The sequence below is a fragment of the Saimiri boliviensis genome, chromosome 11, assembly GCF_048565385.1.
Source record: "Saimiri boliviensis isolate mSaiBol1 chromosome 11, mSaiBol1.pri, whole genome shotgun sequence".
NCBI classification, from domain to species: domain Eukaryota; kingdom Metazoa; phylum Chordata; class Mammalia; order Primates; family Cebidae; genus Saimiri; species Saimiri boliviensis.
The window spans coordinates 19,970,549-19,992,817 of record NC_133459.1 but is presented as its reverse complement, the minus strand read 5'-3'; the positions used below and the strand labels follow the sequence as shown (position 1 = coordinate 19,992,817).

Sequence of the window (22,269 nt, the reverse complement as noted above, 5' to 3'; positions counted from 1 at the left end):
AGACCCTGAGCCGCCTCCGAGGCCGTGACCTTCTCAAGGCCACAGGGGCCATGTGTGTGCCACAACCAGGCTGTGGGGGCAGCAGAGGGAAGGTGGACGTGGGCAGAGGGGTCCAGCCTTCTGCTTGGCTCCTGAACTCTGAGCCCCAATTCTGCAGGGAAAGCCACCCCAGTACCCCGCTCAGAGGACAGCCCTCTGCAAGGCCCTACTCCTTGAATTAGGGCTCCAGGGGTGGCGTGGAGGTGGCTGATGGAGGATGACCTTGGGAACTTCTTGCCTGCAGGCTCGGTGGCAGAACTGCCAGGGCAGCCCTGGTTCTTCTTGCTCAAAAGTTGGCAGTGTCAGGGACCCTCAGGGGGCTGCCACCATCACCAGCCTCTTGCATCTTCCCCTATCTCGGAGGTCCAGAGAGAAGCCACCCATCCCCTAGCAGACTGCTGTAGGCACCGTGCCCACCTGGGCAGCAGGGTCAGGATGCCATGGAGCTGAAGGCTCTAGCCTTGCCTCTCACTGCTTGCCTTTCACTTGAGGTGTGGTAGCTTTGCCAGGGATAGAGGTGCCTTTACAGCCCCTCTCCCAGGCCTCCCTGCCTCTAGAAACAGGACTGGGCACAGCCCCTGGGGTAAGGACCTTATCTGTCCCGGTCCCCAGGCCCACAGCCCTCCCTGGTTGGAGAGGTTTGGGCTCTGTGGTCCTCTGAAGGGTAGGGAAGCCTGGGACCTGCCCCCTGCCTTTGCCCTAACCCTGCACCACTGGGCCTACCCCGTGGCAGTCAAGGTGGGAACTGGGCAGCTAGCTCAGGAATTCTAGGACGATTCTGGTTGGAGGGAGACAGAATGGGCCTGAGAAATACAATGCACGGGTGGGGGGCCATTCATTGAGCACTTGCTGGGCCTTACGCTAAGCACTTTTCATGGATCTAGCTCATTTAATCCTCAGAGCAACCGTTCTTAGCAAGCCTCAAAGGCTCAGAGAGGTTAAATAGCCTGCCCAGGTCACCCAGCTGGTGAGTGGCTGGGGCTGGGATTTGAACTGAGGGTTGTGTGACTACTTTTAGCCATTTCTGTGTACTGCATGCAGAATGAAAGGGGGTTGGAGAGGGCACCATCCAGAGTTTGTGCTCTGGGTAATGGGAGCAATTCTGGGCAGGGGCAGGGGTGGGGCTCAGACTCGGAGAAGGCTCACACCTACAGTACTTGGCCCTGAAGCTTCCCGCTCCCCCTACCCATGGCCTATTCCTGGGGCCCAGTGCCCCAGGCTGGCCTGTGGGAAAGGATGAACAGGAACGATTTTTCAGGAGTTCCCATGGACACGCAATCCCACAGACCCTGACTTCTGGCTCCCTACGTCTGTGTAAATTCCCAGCTCGGAAACCCAAGAAATCCTCAGCTTCAGAGCTGGGAAGGAGCCCATGGAGATCAGCTGGTCCAACCCCTTCATTTTACAGATAGTAATTATCGTGATTACGCCTGATGGGAGCAATTCACAAAGGACTTTCACATCTGGGTTGCTGCTGGGTGTGCCTGAGCCCTCGAGGCCAGCAAGACTCGTCCCCATTTTGTGGGTGAGGAAACTAAGGTTCACAGAGGCAAAGAGTGGCCCTTGGGGCACAGTTGACCTTGGTACAGGTCTCTTCCTTCTGAGACCCAGAGCCCATGTGATGCGGCTTTGGGGCTGCACCCTGCATTGGAGTGGGGCTGGTCCTGAGAGGTCTGAGTGGGACCAGGGCAGGTATCAGATGAGGTTCTGAGACTCCCAGTGATGCCTGCCTACCTCCCTGTCATGGGAACAGCACCCGCTTCAGTGGCATGGTCTGGAAGAGACAGACGGGTGGGCAGAGCTGTTCCCAAGACTTCCCTGCCCACCATGCCTAGAGGGGGTATGCTGCCCCAGGAAATCAGTGGAGAAGGGCCCTTGAAGAGGCCTCATTATTCAGAGACGGAAACGGGGGACCTGCCCACAGTCACACTGTGAGCCAGTGGTGGAGCCGGGCTTAGAACTCAGATTTCCTGCCTCAGCTCATAGCCGTACTTGCACGTGTCCAGTAACAGTACGAAAGGCAGTCCTCATTTACCGTGTGCCAGGGCCGAGCACTTTACACTAATCCTAAGAACGATCCTGTGAGGTAAGTACATTTATTATCATTACCATCCCCTTTTACAGATGAAGAAACGGAGGCTTTGAGAGGTTATGAAAATGGGCCAAAGTCACAAGCCAGGAAGTGGCAGAGCAGGGATTTCAGCACAGGTCTATCTGATTCCAAGGCCATGCTGATGCCAGGCCTTATATATATTATGATCGGACTCTAAGGTTGACTTTCTGTTTCTTTTTGTTCACAGTCAGTGTGGGACATCATTCATTCATTGAACATTTATGGAGTGCTCACCAAAACAAGGAGATCATAGAGCTGATCAGGGTTGAGGGTCAGAGATTAGGTAATGAGGCAGGGAGTCTCAGACATTGCTAAGCTCTCTGCCTCCACCAAGGATGGCTGCCTCTCCCTCCTCCTTGTTTTTTTTTTTTTTCTGGAGATGGAGTCTTGCTCTGTTGCGCAGACTGGAGTTCAGTGGCACAATCTCAGTTCGCTGCAGTCTGGCCTCCTGGGTTAAAGCAACTCTCGTGCCTCAGCCCTCTGAGTAGTCAGGACCACAGGCACGCACCACCATGCCCAGCTCATTTTTGTATTTTCCATAGAAATGGGGTTTCACCATGTCGGCCAGGCTGTTCTCGAACTCCTGACCTCAGTCACTCAAAGTGCTGCGATTGCAAGCGTGAGCCACCATGCCCCAGCCATCTCCCTCCTCCTTCTGTCCCCAACCCAGACTGACTACATTTGCAGCCTCTTTCTCTGCTCCTCCTGCCCACCTGATTTACCCTTGGGGTAAATGAGGGCATGACTCAGCTGGGGCTCCTGGGCTTTGTATATCCCAAAGAAGACCCTACTGGCAACAGTGTTAACAGCCACCACTGTGAAAGCCATTCATAAACACAAGGCATCATGCCAAGGTGTCTGTGCATCACCTTGTTTAACACACTATCACTCTGTGAGCTAAAAGCTAGTGTCATCTCCATTTTCCAGACATGGAAACTAAGGCTGATAGTCACAGTTCAAGACTGAGTTGGAGCTGGGTGCAGTGGCTCTTGTCTTAATTGCAGCCCTTTGGGAGGCCAAGGCAGGAGGATCACTTGAGGTTGGGAGTTCTAGACCAGCCTGGCCAATATGGTGAAATTCCATCTCTATTAAAAATACAAAAATCAGCTGGGTAGGGTGACAGGTGCCTGTAATCCTGGCTACTTGGGAGGCTGAGGCAGGAGAATTGCTTGAACCCTGGAGGCAGAGGTTGCAGTGAGCCGAGATCATGTCATTGCATTCCAGCCTGGGCAACAGAGAGAGACTCCATCTCAAACAAACAAACAAACAACCACAAAAAGCTGAGTTGGAACCCATTCTGTCTAGCTCTTGAGCCATGCCCTTCCTCACTGGCTCACTCTGCCCTGCAGTGTGTCCAGGCTGTGCAGTATGCATTTAGAACCCTGGCTCCTGGAAGGCAGGGCTTGAGCCAAGCAACAGGTTTATTAAGCACCTACGGTGTGTCTTTGGGAGGCGCTTTGTGAGGCTAAAGCTTGTAAGGATGGGGAGATCAGGTTCTTCTGTGAGAGATCTTGAGGCTCCATGCTCCCATTCTAGCCCAGGAAGCATTGAAGCCCCTGAGGATGGCAGAACAGAGCAGCCAGGGCAGGCCAGCATGTACTGTTGGAAGGACTTTCGTCCTGGCAGGAGCGTCCCTCACAGTGACTCAGAGCAGTGTGAAGGCCTCAGAGAGGTTTTGTAGCTGTATCTGTGTCCACCAATCCTTAGGCAAGCCACTCGGCCTCTGAGATCTCAGCTTCCTGATCTGTGAAATAGGGGAGATGATTGTACCTAATTTACAGGGTGGGTGTAAAGACTGGGTGAAAGTCCTTGGTACAAGACCTCGGGAACTAGAAGGGGCTGTGTCATTGAGTCACAGTGCAGGGGTGATGGGGACTGAGGTCCTGGGGAGTTGGGAAGAGCTGGACCTGCTCTGTTTGCACACCTCAGTTTTCCCCGTCAGCCATGGCAGACATGTAGTTCTTGCAAGATCAGCCTCAAGGGGCTGTTGTCAGGATCACAGAGGTCCCGGAATGCGTAGGTGCGGCTCGGTGATCTGCGCACCGAGAGAATGCATCCCGCGGGAGGGGGAGGCGAGAGCACAGTGGGCGGGCGCAGGTGCACCCTTGTGAGCTGGAGACGCGCGGCGCCTGACGCCGGGGAGAGGGCTAGGATGGGCGCTGGGGCCGCTTCCGTGTAAGGGAGGAGTGAGGAAGTGCGGAGGGCGGCGAGCGCGCGGCAGGTGACTCAGGGCGCTGTCCGGGCAGCTCCGGGTCCCCACCCTTCTCGGAGAGGCGCCCTGGGCGCTGTCCCTGGTCCTGGAGCCCGGCCGGCCCTCTCCTGCAGTTCTCGTTACAACCACTTAGAGGCGCCCGAGACCGCGGCGAACTCCCGGACCCATCAGAGAACACGTTTTAAAACGTGTTCTCCTCGACCGGGCGCGGTGTCTCACGCCTGTAATCCCACTACTTTGGGAGGCCGAGGCGGGTGGATCACGAGGTCAGGAGAGCAAGACCAGCCTGGCTAACATGGTGAAACCCTGTCTCTACTGAAAATCCAAAAATTAGCCGGGTGTGGTGTTGGGCGCCAGTAATCCCACCTACTTGAGAGGCTGAGGCAGGAAAATTTCTTGAACCCGGGAAGCGGAGGTTGCAGTGAGCCGAGATCGTGCCATTGCACTCCAGCCTGGGCAACAAGAGTGAAACTCAGTCTCAAAAAAAAAAAAAAAAAAAAATTATTCATTTTTCTATCATGATATTCCTAGGTAATACCTCGACACCTGACTTCAAAAACCAACTATATACTGGCATAAGAGATCAAAAAGGCCCTCCACCTCCCTACATGAATGCTCTGGCATGACCACACCACAACAGCTAATGAAGTAACCAGCCTCGGGCACCTATTTATTAAATATGTAACCTTAGGTTTAAATTTTTTTAAAGTTATTTTAATATAGATGTAGTCTTGCTTTTTTTTCTTTTTTTGAGATGGAGTTTCACTCTTGTTCCCCAGGCTGGAGTGCAATGGTGCAATCTTGAGTCACTGCAACCTCCGCCTCCCGGGTTCAAGCGATTCTCCTGCCTCCCGAGTAGCTGGGATTACAGGCATGTGCCACCACGCCTGGCTAATTTTGTATTTTTAGTAGAGACCAGGTTTCTCCATTTTGGTCAGGCTGGTCTCAAACTCCCAACCTCAAGTGATCCACCCACCTTGGCCTCCCAAAATGCTGGGATTACAGGTGTGAGCCACCACACCCGACCTACCCTTAGATTTTTTTTTTTGTCTGTTTTTGTTTTTGTATTGAGACAGAGTCTCACTCTGTCACCCAGGCTGGAGTGTAGTGGCACCATTTCAGCTCACTGCAACCTCTGCCTCCCAGGTTCAAGTGATTCTCCTGTCTCAGCCTCCTGAGTAGCTTGGACTACAGGCGCATACCACCCCACCCAGCTAATTTTTGTATTTTTAGTAGAGACGGAGTTTCACCATATTGGTCAGGCTGGTCTCAAACTCCTGACCTCAGGTAATCCACCCAGCTCAGCCTTCCAAACTGATGAGATTACAGGTGTGAGCCATGGAGACCAGCCTACCCTTAGATTTAAGAGCAGAAAATCACGTCGTTGTACCTGACCTCTAGTTCAGAATGACTTCAGTAGTTGCACCTCTGAAAAATTTATTATGGATTAAAGCGACACCAAAAAATACTCATTTGTAAACCAGAGTTAGGTTCTAGGATGGGTTACATTGGCTTTTTACCCACTTGAATACCTAGGAGGATATTTGATGAACAAGTCTGGAGTAGGACTCTTGCCAGCATAGCTTTCCTGTCCCCTGCCCACTGAATGACAGTGGTGACCCCATCCATCATTTCTGGGGACCAAAACCACCTGGTGCCCTCTGAGGGGTAGAGCCACCCTTGTTGAGGGCCACTGCCTCAGTGAGGACCTTGTTGGGGTTGAGAGGGGTTCTCAGAGTCCCAGACTGGTAGGCCTCATGGGAGAGTGGCATCATAAGGAACTGTTGAGGAACCCTCTCCCCCATTATAGATGAACCAGCAGAGGCCAGAAGTGGGAAGGCACTTGTGATGAGAAACGGTGGGTTGCCAGCAGAGCTGGGGCCACATGCAGGTTCCTCTAGGTCAGGGCTCCATCAGCCCAGCTTCCTGAGGGGAGCTCTGGGCATCAGGCAGTTTATCTCCCAGCTTTGTCAAACAGTCCCTGAAAAAGGGCTGGGAGGGCCACACCCTTCGCAGGGGAGGTAGGAGAGGGAGGCTGGCTGGCTGGACACAATCCTATAATACATGAGAGAAGTCTTGGCCTCCACTCTGCAATCCTTGGAGATGTAGCAATTGCACATTTCTCTGAACCCCAAAGAGCCATTCTGTCTCCTACCTTTATTTCTTCCCAGTAGTTAGCTGGATGCTCCATGTGGGTATATGAGGTGTATACACATCTGTCTGTGTATACCGTATGAACACAATGTGATTTGAGTAAGGGTGTGTGGGCCTGAGATTCCTGTGCCTGTATCTGCCATCATTAGTGGGTGCTCGCATGCATGTACAAACCTAGCAGAGTCAGTAGGCGAGTGAGCACTGACTGGGGACCTGTGGGTGGGAGCCTGACTTGACCTTTGCATGTGCATGTGCTTGTGGATTTGCAGCGTAGGGGCTGATGTTCACGTGAGCGTGTCTGCCTGCATTTGCTCTTGGCGCGATCTCTGTGGGCATGAGTTAGATGTCTCTTTCCATGTGCATGGCACAGTACTAAGCAAGTGCATGTGTGACCTGGGAAAGTTTGTGTGCAAGTGTGCGCACAGGTCTACCAGAGACCTCGTCTGTCTTGTTCAGACTCTGTCACCAGTGTCTGAACAGTGTCAGCCTCACAATGGGTGCCCAATATACATTTATTGAATGACTGGGGAAGGAATGAAAGAATGTGCACCTGGGTGCTGTCTCAGGGTCCTTCAAGGCACATGATCTGCATGGAGATGAGAGAGACACATCCTCAGGGTACAGCCTGAGTGGAGGCAGGTACTCTGGCCAGGCCAGATCTTCCTGGTCCCTGATGGGGTCCCTTTAAGTAGGCAGGGGTCTCATCAATAGAGCAGGAGCCTCAGAGCCAGGGCAGAGGCTGGCTCAGTAACCTCACTGGCCAGCTGCCTAGGGAAGGGCTGTGAACCAAGTCCTGCCCACTGTTCCCTCCCTTCTCAGGGGCTAGGGAAACCCCAGGAGACTCTTTTTCCAGAAGATTCCTGAGACTGACTGGGTGTGGCTTGGAAAGGCCATGGACAAAGGATACTGATGCTTCCATAGCTAGCAGAATTCTCTCAAGGCAAATCTATTTTTCCATTGTTAGGTCTTTAACCCAGCAAAGTGAGAGTAGGGGTTTAACAGATGAACAAACTGAGGCCCAGAGAGGAAAACTGATTAATGCAAAGCCACACAGGAGGCTGCCTGGGCCAGGGCAGGAAGCCCAGGAACGCCTCCTCTCCTGCCCAAGAGGCCCCGGGCAGATATCCTGAATGAGGAAGACTGGGGGAGGGGAGGAGGCTGTTGGGGACTCTGGCAAGAGTTGGCCCCACCAGTTCCACCTAGAGCCCAGGCCTGAGATCTTCCCTGGGGCCTGCTCCTCCCTCTCTGCCCTTCCATTTCCCTGAAAAGGGGGAGCTGGAGGTAGGTGGGTACAGCACCCAGAGTTCAACGAGAGGTAAACTTGTAAAGGGAGCTCTGCAACCCTCCACCCTGCGCTCTTCTCTCTTCCTCTGCAGTTTGGCAGCTTGGGTACAAATCTAGGAGGCCCAGAGGGGAGGCTTCCTCCCAGAGGGAGGGCCTGGACCCTAGAAAGCAGCCTGGCACTGTTTTCTAGGTAAGAGGCTGGAGGCCAAGGAAGAAGGGGGCTCAACCTCCTTCGAAGATGGCAGTGACTTCCCAGTGCCAGTCAGCAAGCACCCTGTCTGTGGGCCAGTGAGGCCAGTGTCACAGGATGTTTACTAATGTGTTTGATGTCACACAGTTAGGAAGTATCAGAGTCTGGTCTAGCCCCGGTCCCTGACACACTGCCTCTGTGTGTGTGTGTCAGTCCTGGAGGCTATTCCACATGCTCACACACAGATCTCTCCCATAGCTGCATGGTACTGCAACTCATACATGGACCATATTTCTCAAATTTCCTCTGGTGGCCATTTATTGAGTCTTGCTCTGTCGCCCAGGCTGGAGTGCAGGAGCACTCTGCACTCACTGCAACCTCTGCCTCCCGAGTAGATGGGACTACCAGCGCCCACCAACATGCCTGGCTGATTTTTGTATTTTAGTAGAGACAGGGCTTCACCATGTTGGCCAGGGTGGTCTCGAACTCCTGACCTCAAGTGATCCACCCGACTCGGCCTCCCAGAGTGCTGGTATTACAGGTGTGAGCCACCATGCCTGACCTTTCTTTTTCTTTTCTTTTTGGACAGGATCTCTATCTGCTTGGTCACCCAGGCTGGAGTGCAGTGGTGTAATCAGGGCTTACTGCAGCCTCAACCTACCAGGCTTGAGCAATCCTCAAACCTCAGCCTCTCTAGTCATTGAGGCTGTATATGTGCACCATCACACCTAGCTAATTTTTAGACTTTCTGTAGAGACGGGATCTCACTATGTTGCCTAGGCTGGTCTCCAACTCCTGGTCTCAAGTGATCCTCCCTATTCAGTCTCCTAAAGTGCTGGGATTACAGATGTGAACCACCGTGCTCAGCCAGCAAATGTTTTATTTAACAAACACATGTTGAGTGGTAAATACTCAACTATTCTTGATGCTTTATCATCAATAACTTATTTCATCCTTGGCAACCCCATTTTGCAGATGAATAAACTGAGGCACAGAAAGCTTAAGTAACTTGCCCGAGGTCACACAGGTGACAAGTGGGAGAGCTGAGATTTTAGCCTTCAAGGGTGAAGATATAAGCACATGTCTCAATGTCCCGTGTCCTTGCCGTTTGTCATGCGATGACACAGAGGGTAAATTCTTGGAGGTGGTCTTGCAGGTTAACAAGGTGCATTTAAATTCAGCTGTCACCAAGGGACCAGGAACTGGTCAGGGAATGTCCTGCTGCAACCCTGACCAAGGGAACGTGAGCCCCACTAACCACTGCCACTCCTACCCCCACCCCCATCCTTTGCCAATGAGGCAGCTGCAGCTGGTCTGAGCAGAGGCTGGAGCCTACACTGGGCTCTTTGTCTTCAGTGGGAACCCTGCAGCCCCCATGGCCCCTCTCAAGGGCCCACTGTCCCAGTACCAGCAGGGCCTCCCAGGGGCCAGGCCCGGCTGGGAAACTTGGCACGATGGCGGCCCCTTGGCCACTCTGCCAACTGGGCACACAGAACCACTCAGGAATCATTCCCACTGAAAAGAGTGGCGAGATGTAGGTCCATGTCTAAGGGGGTGCGGCCGCCCAGATGTGGCTGGAATCCAGGTCCCAGCCCAGGCCTAGCTCTTCAGTCCTCTACCCCACTGCCTCCCATCTCTGAGAGCCCCTGCTGCTGCTGCCTCCACTTAGAAAGGAAGAAGGGAGGGAGGAAGAAGGGAGGGAGGGAGGGAGGGAGGGAGGAAAGGAAGGAGGGAAGGAAGGAAGTCAGTCAGTCAGTAAGTCAGTTCCTCTCTTCTCAGGCAAATCTCGGTGCTCCCAGGACCCAGACTTCAGGAGCCCTCCCAGGCTGCTTCCCACACTGTCCTGGCGTGATTCTTCCCCCCCCCCCCCAGGAATCTGCAGCCTTGGTCAGAGGAGAAGGGGCCCAGCCCAGGCTCCAGAGCACCTTGCAAGGGGGAGCCAGACCCTCCCCGGAGAGCTGAAACCCAAGGGACATAGTTCTGGGAGTGAGGAAATGTTTGCCCTGCCCAGGCTTTGAACCCTATGAGGGGCTCTTGATGACTCCTGCACCTCCCAGAATGTGCAGAGAAAAGGTCCTGGGTGGGAGCCGAGTGGGGGCTGAGGGCAGATTCCCAAGAGAGAAGTAATTGGTGTGAGCTAGAATCTCAATTTCTTCATGTCTGAAGTGGGGAAACTGCTAGTCACCTACCCTGCTTAGGTGAGACAAACTGTGGGGACTGACACCCAGACCTGTCGTTTCCCAGGGATGCTGGAGCTCCTTAAGCCCAGGCCCGGGTTCCAGGTGGAACAGCTCCCGAAAGCCTTCTGAAGAGCCTCTGCCGCCCTGTCCTTGTGCCCTTGGTCAGCCTTTCTCCCTCATCCCGGCTACATGTGCCTACAGTTTGCTTAAACAGAAAATCCCATAGAAAACCTCGAGACTGTGGGGGCCTCCTTGGGCGCAGGGCCTGGGGGAATGATCTCTCTTTCTATGGGGCGGGGCGGGGAGTGGGTGTTGGGATGGAGGGCAGTGTGCCCTGGGGGGTCGGGGCTAGTGACCTGGTGTCTGGGGGTACATCTCCACTTGGGTAGGGGAACAGCTTACTGTGAGGAAGAGCACTGGGCTATGAACTCTGGGCGAGCTGGGTGCAGAAGGGGGACTTGGAGTGTTAAGTGAATGAGAGAACCTGCTGCAGAACTCAGAGCTCAGTTCCCTCTGAAGGCTGGGACCTGGGCTGCAGGAGTTTCCAAGAGTCGGGGGTGGGGCATCTCCACCCCTCCCCTTTGCTCCCCCTCCTCATTAGGACAAAGGGTAGGGGGGCTCCTGGGAGAAAGGGAGACAGGTCGGCAAGGAGCGGCTATTGGAGACTGTTCTTCCTTCACTGGTTCGGTCGCGGGGAAGGGCTGAACGCCTGTTCCCGCTGCGGAATTCCTGTAGCCGGCATTTACTAAGCGTCCACTGTGCTCCAGGGCCTGGGCCCAGCGCTTTACGTGCGAGAATTCACTTCGTCACCCCTAGGTCCTAGGAGGCCGGCGGGAGGAATCCCACTTTACGGATGAGAAATTCGAGGGACAGGGAGGGGTGGGACATGCCCGCCGTGCAGACCCAGGCTTCCCAGGTCTCGGCCCGGCCGGGAGGGAGCTCCCAGCTTGTGATGCTGGGGACTGATCTGCCAAGGAGCGCAGCGGCTCGAGGGGGCGGGAGGAAGGCGTACCCCAGCAGAGGGTCTGCGGCCCGGACTGGGCGCGGCGGCGGCGGGGGAGGAATGGGGTGGGGGAGGGGCTGCCCCGGGCCCCGCACCCCGCGCCGGGCCAGGCCGGGCTCGGAAAGTCCCGCGAAGCCCCCGCCCGGCCGGCCCAGGGCTGCGCGAACAAGCGGCTCTTTCTGCGCCAGCGGCCCCCGGCAGCTGGACCGCCGCCCGCGGGGGCGCGGACGGACCCAAGCTGGGGCGGGGGCGGGGCGGCCGCGTTGCCAAGGTGACCCGGGCGCGGGAAGGCGGCTCCGGCTCGCGCGAGCCGGGCCGGGCGGCGGCGGCGGCACCATGAGCGGCCGGAAGCGCAGCTTCACCTTCGGGGCCTACGGCGGGTAGGGCGCGGGGCGGGGCGGGGCGCGTGCGCGCGTGTGCGTGTGCGCTCGTGGGGGGAGCCCGTGCGGGGCGTGCGCGCGCTCGCGCGGGTGGGTCTGAGCTGTGACTGCTGTGGGGGCTGAGCGTTTGACCTCAATGCGCGCATGGCTGTCGTGTTGCGGCGCCTGAGTGTGTGTGTGTGTTTCTCTGTCTGTGTGTGTTCCATTGCGAGTCCATGTGCGTGTGTGGGGAGGTGAGCGCGGGATGGACACTGCCGTGTTTGTCTAAGCACACGACAGTGGCGCTTATGGGTGTAACTGGGGCTGCGGGGTTTACTGGGCCTGTGTGTGCGCGTGCATGTGTGCGCGCCTGCTCACATGTGTAGGTATGCGGGAGTAGGGGCAGGCAGGTCGCGGAAGGCTCTGCTGGAGCTCCCACTTTGCCCCTGCAGCTGCCGGGCCCCTCCATGAGGCTCTGGATAAAGGGACTCTAGAAGCCCTTAGCAGGCCTTGCCCACCGTGGGCACCGGGCTGCCCTCCTTCCTGTGTCCTGGCTCTCGGGAACCCCCTCTTCCCTGGGCTACTGGTTGCCTGGGCTTGGAGGCTTGAAGGAGCTCAGAGTAGCAGCAGGTTCATCTTGGGGTCCAGGGGTGCAGAGGTGGGACGGGGATTTTTGCCTGTTGCAGAGATTTGGCAAATAGGAGGGAAGACGGGTTACACAGAGTGGGCCCAGAGCGTCTGCCCACCGAGACAAGTGGATCCATGACCTTCCCCAGGCTCTGCCTCCTAGCAGTCAGAGGGACCCACAGGACTCACCTTGGGGTGTGGAGCACTGCGGTTTGTTTGTGGGCGTAGTCAGTGCTCTCTGAGCTATGGGGATTGTGTACAAACTGCCTTCCCCTTGTGGACACTCAGCTTCTGAGGGGATCCCAGCAGGGGGTGGGGTAGGGTGAGAGGCCAGAGGCTATCCCTCTGTCTGGGGTCTTGCTAGATGTCAGGTGACAGGAGGAGCCTGGGCTGGGCCCTGAGTTTCCTGGCCAGCCAACACTGAGGGGCAGCTCACAGGCTGGGTCCTGTTCTGTGACCTTGGGCAAGTCCTGGCCTCTTTGGCCTCCCTGTCTGCAGAGTCAGCCTTCCCCATCAGCTGTCCCTGGGAGCCCCCAGCCCTGCCCTCTGGAGGATGCCCCTCACTAGCAGAGTCGGGCTGGGCTCCCTCCTCATTCCTTTCTTGCCTCTGGGCAGGTGAGTTGTTTGTTGTCCCAACAGCTGGACAACAAACTGCAGGGGCCCAACTGTCAGATTAGGGACATGGGAAGGGACAACAAACTCAGCCCCTGCCCCCAGCAGCACCAAGGTGCCCTCAGAGGGCAGTGGGAGAATCGGAGGTAGGGAGCTACCCACACATGCTCCCTGGGGCTGGATCTAGGAGGGTTTGGGGGAAACAAAGTCTGGGGTACCCCTGAAGGTTTTAGGGAGCAGGGTATGTGTGCTGGGGTGAAGGTGGGGGGAAGCTCCACTTAGATCTCCTCCCAGATTCACAGATATTTGCTTCCTGGGTATCCACCAGGATGTGAGTGAATAGTTTCAGGATTGAGACAGGCTACAGGCCTTGGGCTGATGTTCTTTCTGCCCACCATAAACCATAAACATCCAGCAAACTGTTCGATCCTGCCTGGAAAGGCTCTAAGCTAGCCCTAACCGTACCCCTACATCCTTGCCATGATCCAAACTGCTGTAGTCACTGTCCTACTCCACCTGTCCCCCCACCCCTGCTAACACCCCACAGCCTGCCCCCTACCCACTGCCCCCAGTCCTGCCTCTTTTCCCGGCACTTTAACCCCCATGCCTTCCCAGGTCCCTAATCTGACAGTTGGGCCCCTGCAGCCTAAGGGTGACAGTGACTGCATCAGGCATCCTTAGAAACAGGACCTTTTCCAGCTCCTCTGGGAAGGTGGCACAGTGCAGGTGGGGCTGATGTGCTGGGCCCACCTGGCGAGTAGGGATGTCCCCTCACCTGTGGTCCCTCTTGCTGTGTTTCAGGGTGGACAAGTCCTTCACCCCTCGCCGGAGTGTGTGGTGAGTACTGGGGACTCTCAGGAGGGCCTGGGCTGCCTTGGCTTGTCCCTGCAGATACCCCTAATACATTCCCACCCCCGCAATGCCAGATCTCGCCAACCCTCCAACCATCCTCTCAGGGCAAGGGGGTGGACAGACCCTCTTGCCAGGTCTGTCCCCAGAGTACTTTCTAGAGAGCTTTGGAGGCAAGCAAATCAGGTTTGCATCATCACTCTGCCACTGCCTGTGTGACCTTCAGCAATTCCTTAACCTCTGTGAACCTTAGTTTTCTCATCTGTGAGATGGGGATTAAAATGCCCATTTAAAGGCTGTAAAGTGAAAAGAACAAAAGCAAAAACTGGACCTGACATATTGCAGGCCTTTGCTAAAATGCTTTATTCCTTTTGCTCTTCTCTATTTCTTCCCACCTCGGGGTGGTCCCTCACTGGGCTAGGGGTGCTCTTAGCCTTTACCGACCCCAAATCCTCTAGTTACCCTCTCCCCACAGCCCTCAGAACCCCCACCTCCTATATTTCCTGTGTCTGGGGCTGGGCTGCCCTCTCTTTGGAGGAGGAGGGAATGAGGCAGCTGTATCTGCAGCTTCCCAACACCAAGAGGCAATGGGTAGAGGTGCAGCCTCACCTCGGGATACACTGTGGCACCCCGATGCCCCAGGAGGTGGGTCCCTCCCAGCTTCCCTGACATCAGCATCACATGGGCCTGGATAGCCTCTCCTGCTCCTGCTTCACCTCCAGCAGGAAGCCCCCCGATGGCTCTGGCAGCTGCTTCCTGCCCCTGCTCAGGGCTTCCTGGGGTCCGTGGGTCCTGCAGTACCCCCCAGCTGCTGGGCGACTTCTATCTGGTACCATTGCCCCCGCAGGGCCCTCCTGGGAAGCCAGGCCTGGGGTCGGAGGTACACAGGGTGCCCCAGCTGAGCTTCCAGCCTACCTTTCTATTTGCCTTTGATGCCCTCTATGCAACCTCAGGCCGCTTCCTCTCCCTTTCTGGGCATCATCTCCTGCTGCTGTGCCTGGTCCATTTGAGCCCTCCTTCTGCAAGATGGTGTGCTATGCTAAGAGCAGGGGCAGACTGAAGGGGGATACAGGCAGAGGTAAGGAAGGTGCCATCCTTTCCTCCAGGGAGTTTAGTAATAACACCGCTGACAACTGCCACTTGTCGGGCACCTGCAGTGCACTGGGTACTGCACTAGGTGCCTGGCATGTGTTATCTCATGTAACATTGACCACACCTCAGAGTTAGGGACTATTATCTCTTAATTACAGAGGAGAACAATGGAGCCTGGAGTGGGGAAATGAGTTGCCCAAGGTCACACAAGCAGTTGGGATTCAAACCTTGGTCTTCCAGACTCTGTGCAGAGCCCAGAGCCTCACCTACTCTGTTCCAGGGCCACCAGGCCACAAGTAGGGTCTGAACCAAGGATGCACTTGAGGGAAGACTCAGAGGGCCACCCAGAAGGCCCGCCCTAGGGAGCCCTACACCAAAGAGACAAAGGCCCAGGACTGATTGTATCTGGCCAGCTGTGTGACTTTGGGCGCGTCCCATCCCCGCTCTGGGCCTCAGTTGACCCATCTGTCAAGTAAATGTCGGCCATTCCCCCAGGACACGCCCCATTACCCACAATGCCTTGCCCGTGCCCTCCTAGCTGGGGCCGCTGTCCAAGGTGCTAACCCCTAGGTCCCACCTTCCCAGCCGCCAAAGCCCGTCGCTTAACGCCATCCCCTGCTTGGCATATGGTTAGCGCTCAGTCGGCGGTGGCCATTTTGTTTTTTGTTTTGTTTTGTTTTGTTTTTGTTTTTTGTTTTGTTTTGTTTTGTTTTGTTTTGTTTGAGACGGAGTTTCGCTCTTGTTGCCCAGGCTGGAGTGCAATGGCGCGATCTCGGCTCACCGCAACCTCCGCCTCCTGGGTTCAGGCAATTCTCCTGCCTCAGCCTCCTGAGTAGCTGGGATTACAGGCACGTGCCACCATGCCCAGCTAATTTTTTTGTATTTTTAGTAGAGACGGGGTTTCACCATGTTGACTAGGATGGTCTCGATCTCTCGACCTCGTGATCCACCCGCCTCGGCCTCCCAAAGTGCTGGGATTACAGGCGTGAGCCACCGCGCCCGGCCTGGCGGTGGCCATTTTGATCATTAATCATGATCTCCTGGCACTCAAGTCCTGTCTCCACCTCCCTTTCTAGCTTGGGGATCGCTTCTCCCGTGCCCTGCATTTCTGATCAAGGGGAACATGGCCCCAGTCAGCTTCACCTCCCCTTGACGTCCCTCTACTTCCATTTCCACAGGCCCTCGCCACACCTCCAGCCCACCTTTGTCACTATTTGTTGGGTGTTTTGTTTCTTGATCCCCACATCCCCGTTCTCTCTTTAAAACGCCTTCTCTGCTGCTATAGAGCACACGTTCGTGAGTGTTCCTGGGGTAGGGGAAAGAGCATGGACTTCAGAGTCTGACAGGTGTGGACTTGAATCTGCCTCTACCACATTCTCGTTGTGTGACTCTGGCAGGTCGGTTTCCCTCTCTGGGCCGCACTTGGTGCTCAATATGTGCTTGTGGAATAGGGCGTTTCAGGGAGCTGACTTCAGCTGAGCTGCATATGTTGACATAACCCTGCAGTGCAGAGCAGGCTCTGAACTCCTTCAAAGCAGAGGTGCTTGAGTCCGTTTTTGTTTTTTTGGAGACAGGGTCTCACCCTGTCGTCCAGGCTGGAGTGTAGTGACGTAATCTTGGCTCACTGCAACCTCCACGTCCTGGGTTCAAGTGATTCTCTTCCCTCAGCCTCCTGAGTAGCTGGGACCACAAGTGTGTGGTCCCATCACTCCTGGATAATTATTTTTGTATTTTTAGTAGAGACAAGGTGTCACCATGTTGACCAGTCTGATCTCAAACTCCTGAGCTCAAGTGATCTGCCCACCTTGGCCTCCCATTGAGTCACATTTGAGTTCAACTTAGCCCCAGTTTCTCCTGTAAAGGCCAGGCTGTGCTTTTCTTCTGTCTCTATCCTCCAAGTGGTCTTGTGCAACTACCATGCCCATAAATGCTTAATGCTTGTGGAATTGAATTGAATGTGTTCAGTGAGGGGAATGAGTAAAACCTTGTCAGTAGGCTGGGAAGGCTTCCTGGAGGAGGTGATTTTTATCACCCCTTTACAAAACAGGATTAAGAGGTTAGGGCTTGAATTAAGGGAGCAGTGAGTCCTGGTAGAGGCCAGATGTGATCATGGCTGAGTTCCCTTAGGAATCTCCAGCCCACTCAGTAGGTTGTCTGCAGTGGAGGAGCTCAGTAGGTGTGCAAATGCAAGAGGAAGGAGGCTCAGTGTGAGGGTTGGGAGGCACTGTTGGGGACAGTGGGTGACTCTGGTTTTGCATCACTAAGGGACCCAGATGTCCTAGAATGGGGGCTGGACATTTAAGGTGTATTCTAATGGAGGGTGGGAGATGGAGTGGTGTCAGGGTAGAGGAATGGCTAAGTGGACTTGCACAAGGCAGGAGCGTTCTGAAAACACCTCTGGGAAGAGGAGAGTCAACTTTGGCCTTAAAACTGGGAGCCTGGGAGGTGGAGGCAGAACCAGCAAGGATTAAGAGCTGACAGTGTACCAGGCATTATACCCTGGAGGTCTCACTAAATCATGGCATCGGTCCTGCAGTTGGGCCTGTAGTTCCCAGTTTAGAGGCTAAAACCAAGACTGAGAGTGGTGGAGGCTCTGGCTTAGTCACAGCTTGTGAGAGTTGGATTCGAATCTCACTCTTTCTTCTGCCGAGGAAGGGATTTTGGTCAGAGGTGGTGAAGCTGCAGAAATGGGGACGGTCTTGGTTATGGGGCGAGGGAGGAGGGAGGAGTGAAGGAGCCCTGAATGCCAGCCAAATGGGAGTCCCTGCTCAGCTCCATGTGTCCTGCTGGGAAGCCCCATCTGGGTGCTGAGATGTTTCCTCCTCACGAAATTGGTGCCAGTCGCTCCCATAAATGGAGCACTTCCTATATCCCAGGCCCTGGGCCAAGCACTTGCCTGAATCATTTCATTCCATCCTGACACCAGCCTTACAGAAGGCTGTCCGTTCCTACTGTCCATCCCCATTTTACAGATGAAGAAACTGAGGCTCAGAGAGAGGAAGTGGTGGCCTAGGGGCGTGCAGTCAGTGAGAGGTTGACCAAGACTGACAGTGATGCCACTCTGAGCCCATGCCTTTAGCCCTTGCTCTCCTGAGTGCTGCTCGTGCTGAGTGGTGGGCTGGGGTAGGTGGCCTTGTCCTCAGGTGGCTCCCTGTGGTGATCACTGAGCCAGAGGCCCCAGGGCCTGCGTGCTGCTGCAGGAAGCACGAGGATGGCCTCATTAGTGGCTCTGAAATGCCAAGCAGGCACGGCCCGCTGGGCCTCCTCATCTATTATGCATCTGGTGGGCAGGCCCCCAGTGGGCAGCTGGCAGTGCATGGGATGGGGGAGCTAGCAGCTGCTTCCTGAGCCCATGGTCATGACTATACCTCTGGGCAGGGATCTCCAAAGGCAAATGCCAAGGCAGCTCCTGCCTCATCCCCTTGGCCCAGCCAGGGTGAGGGGGTTCTACTGGGGGCGGGGGCATGGATGCTGGTCCCCAGCTCATAGTGTGGCTATCCTAGCAGCCACTTCTCTTTATTTTATTTTTATTTTTATTTTTATTTTTTGAGACAGTCTCACTTTGTCACCTAGGCTGGAGTGCAGTGAGGCAATCTCAGCTCACTGCAGCCTCAACCTCCTGGGCTCTAGCAGTCCACCTGTCTCAGCCTCCTAAAGTGCTAGGATTACAGGTGTGAGGCACTGTGCCCAGTCCCTAGCAGCCACTTCCTAGAGAGGCTGAGACTTCAATTGAGCTGGGGGTCATTTGGGACCGGAGTGGGCAGAGGTGGGCTGAAATAGAGTCTCAGATGCACAAGCTCCTGGCTGCACAGAACCTCAGAGTAATAATGCTGCGGCCATTTGTTCATCATTTATTCATCCAGCCACAAGCAACCACTGAACACCTACTGTAGGCCAGTCCTGGTTTTAGTTACTGAAGATTCAGCAGAAAACAAGACAGGCCCAGCCCCTATCCTCAGAGAGCTTGGTTTGGCCAGTACTTCACCTCTCTGAGCCTGGATTTCCTCATCTGTGAAATCGGGAATGGGAGAGGCAGACTGTAAGTAAAGAGACAAGGAAACAACCTCTGATGTGTGCATGAATTTCTTTTCTTTTCTTTTTTTTGAGACGAGGTCTCGTTCTGTTGCTCAGGCTGGAGTGCAGTAGCACAATCTCAGCTCACTGCAGCCTCTGCCTCCTGGGTTCAAGCGATTCTTCTGCCTTAACCTCCCAAGTAGCTGGGATTACAGGCACCCACCACCACGCCTGGCTAATTTTCATATTTTTAGTAGAGATGGGGTTTCACCATATTGGCCAGGCTGTTCTTGAACTCCTGACCTTGTGATCTGCCCACCTTGGCTTTCGGAAGGGCTGGGATTACAGGCGTGAGCCACCTCGCCCAGCTGGGTGCACTGAATTTCAAAGCAAGGCTGCATGCTAACCAGAGCTGGTCCTCATGGAGAGCTGAGCACATGCAGGGCTGTTCCGGAGCACGCTGTACGTCTCATGGATTTGATCCTCGCAACAGCCCTGTGAGGCAAGACCCTTATGAACTCTGGTTCAGGGCTGGGGAAACTGAGGCAAAGAGAGGTTAAGTAACCTGTTTAAGGTCTTTGGCCTAAGTAACCGGGCTCCAGTTTGCCTGTCACCCTGTGCTGTGTGGCTGGAAAATGAAGGCGTCCTGGAAGGCCTTTCTGAAGAGGGGTTGTTTGAAACATCACCTGAAGGATGATCAGAGCTGGCCATCCTGGGGGAGCTGGCGGGGTGCCCAGACAGAGGGAGCAGCAGGTGCAAAGGCTCTGAGGTGCAGGTGAGCTTAGTGACAGAGAGACCCCCTTCTTCCAGAAAGGGTTCCCTATAGCTTCAGGAGACAAGAGGAAATCTGCACATGGGGTGTGGCTCTGGGACGGCCACCGTTTGGCTGTGTGATCCTGAGAAGTGGGTACCCACCTCACTTGTGCACAGCTCTGCTATCCCTCGTCTATCCTCAGCACTGTGAAGAGGGGGCCCTTGCAGCCCTGAGATCCCTGCTCTGATTGGCCCCGTGTGCCCCGACCTCCTGGTGATGCTCACATACTGGTCTGTTTGTCTGAGGTGCATGGAAATATTTGAGTTCTGTTAGGTAGACGTGAGTTCAGATACCCAGCTCAGCTTCCACTTCCTTGCTGTGTGGCCTTCCCCCGTCTGCTCTCCCTCTCCACACCTCAGATTGTCCACAGCAGTGGAAACAGTATTGCTTGTGATGAAATGAGTGCAGAGTGGGGGCTCAGGGCATGCTTTCCCCTCTAAGTACTCACATGTCAGAGGAAAGACTCATTAATCCAAACAGAGATTCTCTAGTGATAGAATTTTAGGCACTGTGGAGGCCAGGCCAGATTGAGTGGGTGGTTAAGGAGGGGATTTTCTTATAGCCCAGATCCTGGCAAGGCCTTCTGCGTTCAGGGTCTTCCCCCAAATTCATTAATTCAACAAACTAAGTCGACAAGCATTTAGTGGGGAGACATTCCCACTAGGGACAAAGCCTGTGCTGGGCACTGGGGACGTGGTGGTGGAGTTAATAGATGAGGTCACTTCTCCTGGGGTTCAGAGTCTGGAGAGGGACATAAGGAAAGGGGTGGTTCGATGGGAATGACAAGTGCCAACTAGGGAGGCATGAGGGTTGCTGAGAGCTCAGAGAAGGGACTCCTGCCCACATCTGGGAATCAAGGAAGGCTTTCTGGAGGAGGTGACTTGGAAGTTGAAGTGGGCCAAATGGCTGTGTGTGTGTGTGTGTGTGTGTGTGTGTGTGCGCGCGTGCGCATGCACAGTGGGGATGGGACGTGCCCTGCACGAGAATGCTCCAAGAACAAGAGGTGGCAGGTCAGCAATGTGGAGGAGAAAAACATGTGGCAGCACATGCTGGATGTAAGACCGAGTTGGGCCTGACAGGTGAAGGGAAGAGAGACAGCCACCAGGTCACATCCCTACAGGCCCCGCTGGGACTTCTGTGGGCTAGGCTGGAGGGCTCTGAACCCCTGAGCCTCCACGGCAGAGGCCTGCTAGGATGCCAATCACCTACCCTCCTCCCTGCCCCAGGAGCTGTGAGTCCCCAGCTCAGGGAGGCCCTGACTGAGCTCTTAGTGCGGGGTTGTGAAAACCCTGGAGCCGGAGTTTGGGCTGGGACTCCAGATGCTGTGTTGGCCACTGGCTGGCAGGGTGACTTGAGCAGGCTGGGTAACTTCTCTGGATCTCAGTTCCTCACCTATAAAATGAGGGCAATAAAAGTACTACCTCAAAGACTGGTGTAAGGATTAAATTAGATAATGTGTGCCAAGGCCTGAAAGCAGGGTCTGGCACAGAGCACATGCTCCATCGATGCCAGCTATTGTGGTTACTGCAGTCATGGTGGTCATGGTTACCTGCTGCGCCTGCACCAGTGCAGAATTGCTGATCGGTGTGTAGACTGTGTCCTCTGGAAACTCGCCACCTGCCCTGCCAGGAGGTGACCTGCCTGCCTACACATGACCGTACTCCCCAGCTGTGGGCACTGGCCTTAGGCACTGGCCTTGAGAACACTGGCTTTGGAGTCTGATGGGCATGGTGCCAGGTACTGGCCAGTGACCTTGAGGAGTCCCTCACCTTGCTGAGCCTTGGTTCGTTCCTTTGTGCTGTGGGGGTGTTCGTGGCCCCTACCTCACGATGAGTGAGAGGCAGCGAGGAGGTGCTGTTAAAGGACCGGCCGGTGTAACAACGCAGCTGTTTCTGACCACATGCTGCATGCGGGAAGAAACACGTGCTTCAGACCCAAGTGACCTAGAGAATGTCACCCTCACTCTTAGGGGCTCGCTTTCTTTCTATTCTTTCTTTCTCTCCTTCCTTCCTTTCTTCTTTGTTTCTTTCTTTCCTTCCTGCCTGCCTCCCTCCCTCCCTCTCTCCCTCTCTCCCTCCCTCCCTCCCTCCCTCCCTCCCTCTCTCTCTCTCTCTGTCTCTCTGTCTTTCTTTCTTTCTATCTTTTTTCTTTTTTGAGAAGGAGTTTTGCTCTTGTTGCCCAGGCTGGAGTACAGTGGTGCAATCTTGGCTCACTGCAACCTTCACCTCCTGGGTTCAAGCGATTCTCCTGCCTCAGCCTTCTGAGTAGCTGGGATTACAGGCATGCGCCACCACACCCCGCTAATTATGTATTTTTTCGTAGAGACAGGATTTCTCCATGTTGGTCAGGCTGGTCTTGAACCCCAAACCTCAGGTGATCCCAAAGTGCTGGGATTACAGGCATGAGCCACCGTGCTTAGCCTGGAGGCTCATTTTCATACCTATAAAATGGGAAGATCAGCTGTGATACACTCTGCTGGGGTTCTAGCAGAGTTAGCTGGTCCCTACGTTTGACCTGGTCCAGGTGTTTGCTATGTGATATTGGGCTAGAGACAACCTCTCTGAACCTGTCTCCATGCCTGCAAACAGGGGCAATGTTCACCTCACAGGATCTTTCCAGGCTTCCATTAGCCATTTTTGTTCATTCAACAAATATTTATGGAGTTCCTACCACATGCCAGGTGCTAGTGTAAGCACTGGGGATGTAGCAGAGAACCTGGCAGAATGT

General features: G+C 55.0%; 1 protein-coding gene across 27 annotated transcripts in view; it reads left to right on the top strand.

Annotated features, from left to right (window-relative positions):
• RAP1GAP (RAP1 GTPase activating protein) overlaps positions 1-22,269 on the top strand; it is a 73,585-nt gene that overhangs the window by 5,402 nt on the left and 45,914 nt on the right. For 10 of the 27 annotated variants that reach the window (XR_012512333.1, XR_005580783.2, XM_074380241.1 and 7 more), the window contains exons 1-2: positions 11,435-11,555; positions 13,575-13,610. The exons of 2 other annotated variants lie outside the window; for them this stretch is intronic. Coding sequence is in view for 11 of the 25 variants with exons in the window: in XM_074380241.1 (XP_074236342.1) it covers positions 11,512-11,555; positions 13,575-13,610 (80 nt within the window). In the remaining 14 variants the exon portion in view is untranslated. Of the gene's footprint in view, positions 1-11,434; positions 11,556-13,574; positions 13,611-22,269 lie in introns of those variants that run through there. 15 more of the 27 variants (XR_012512332.1, XR_012512336.1, XR_012512334.1 and 12 more) reach the window with 5 other exon arrangements.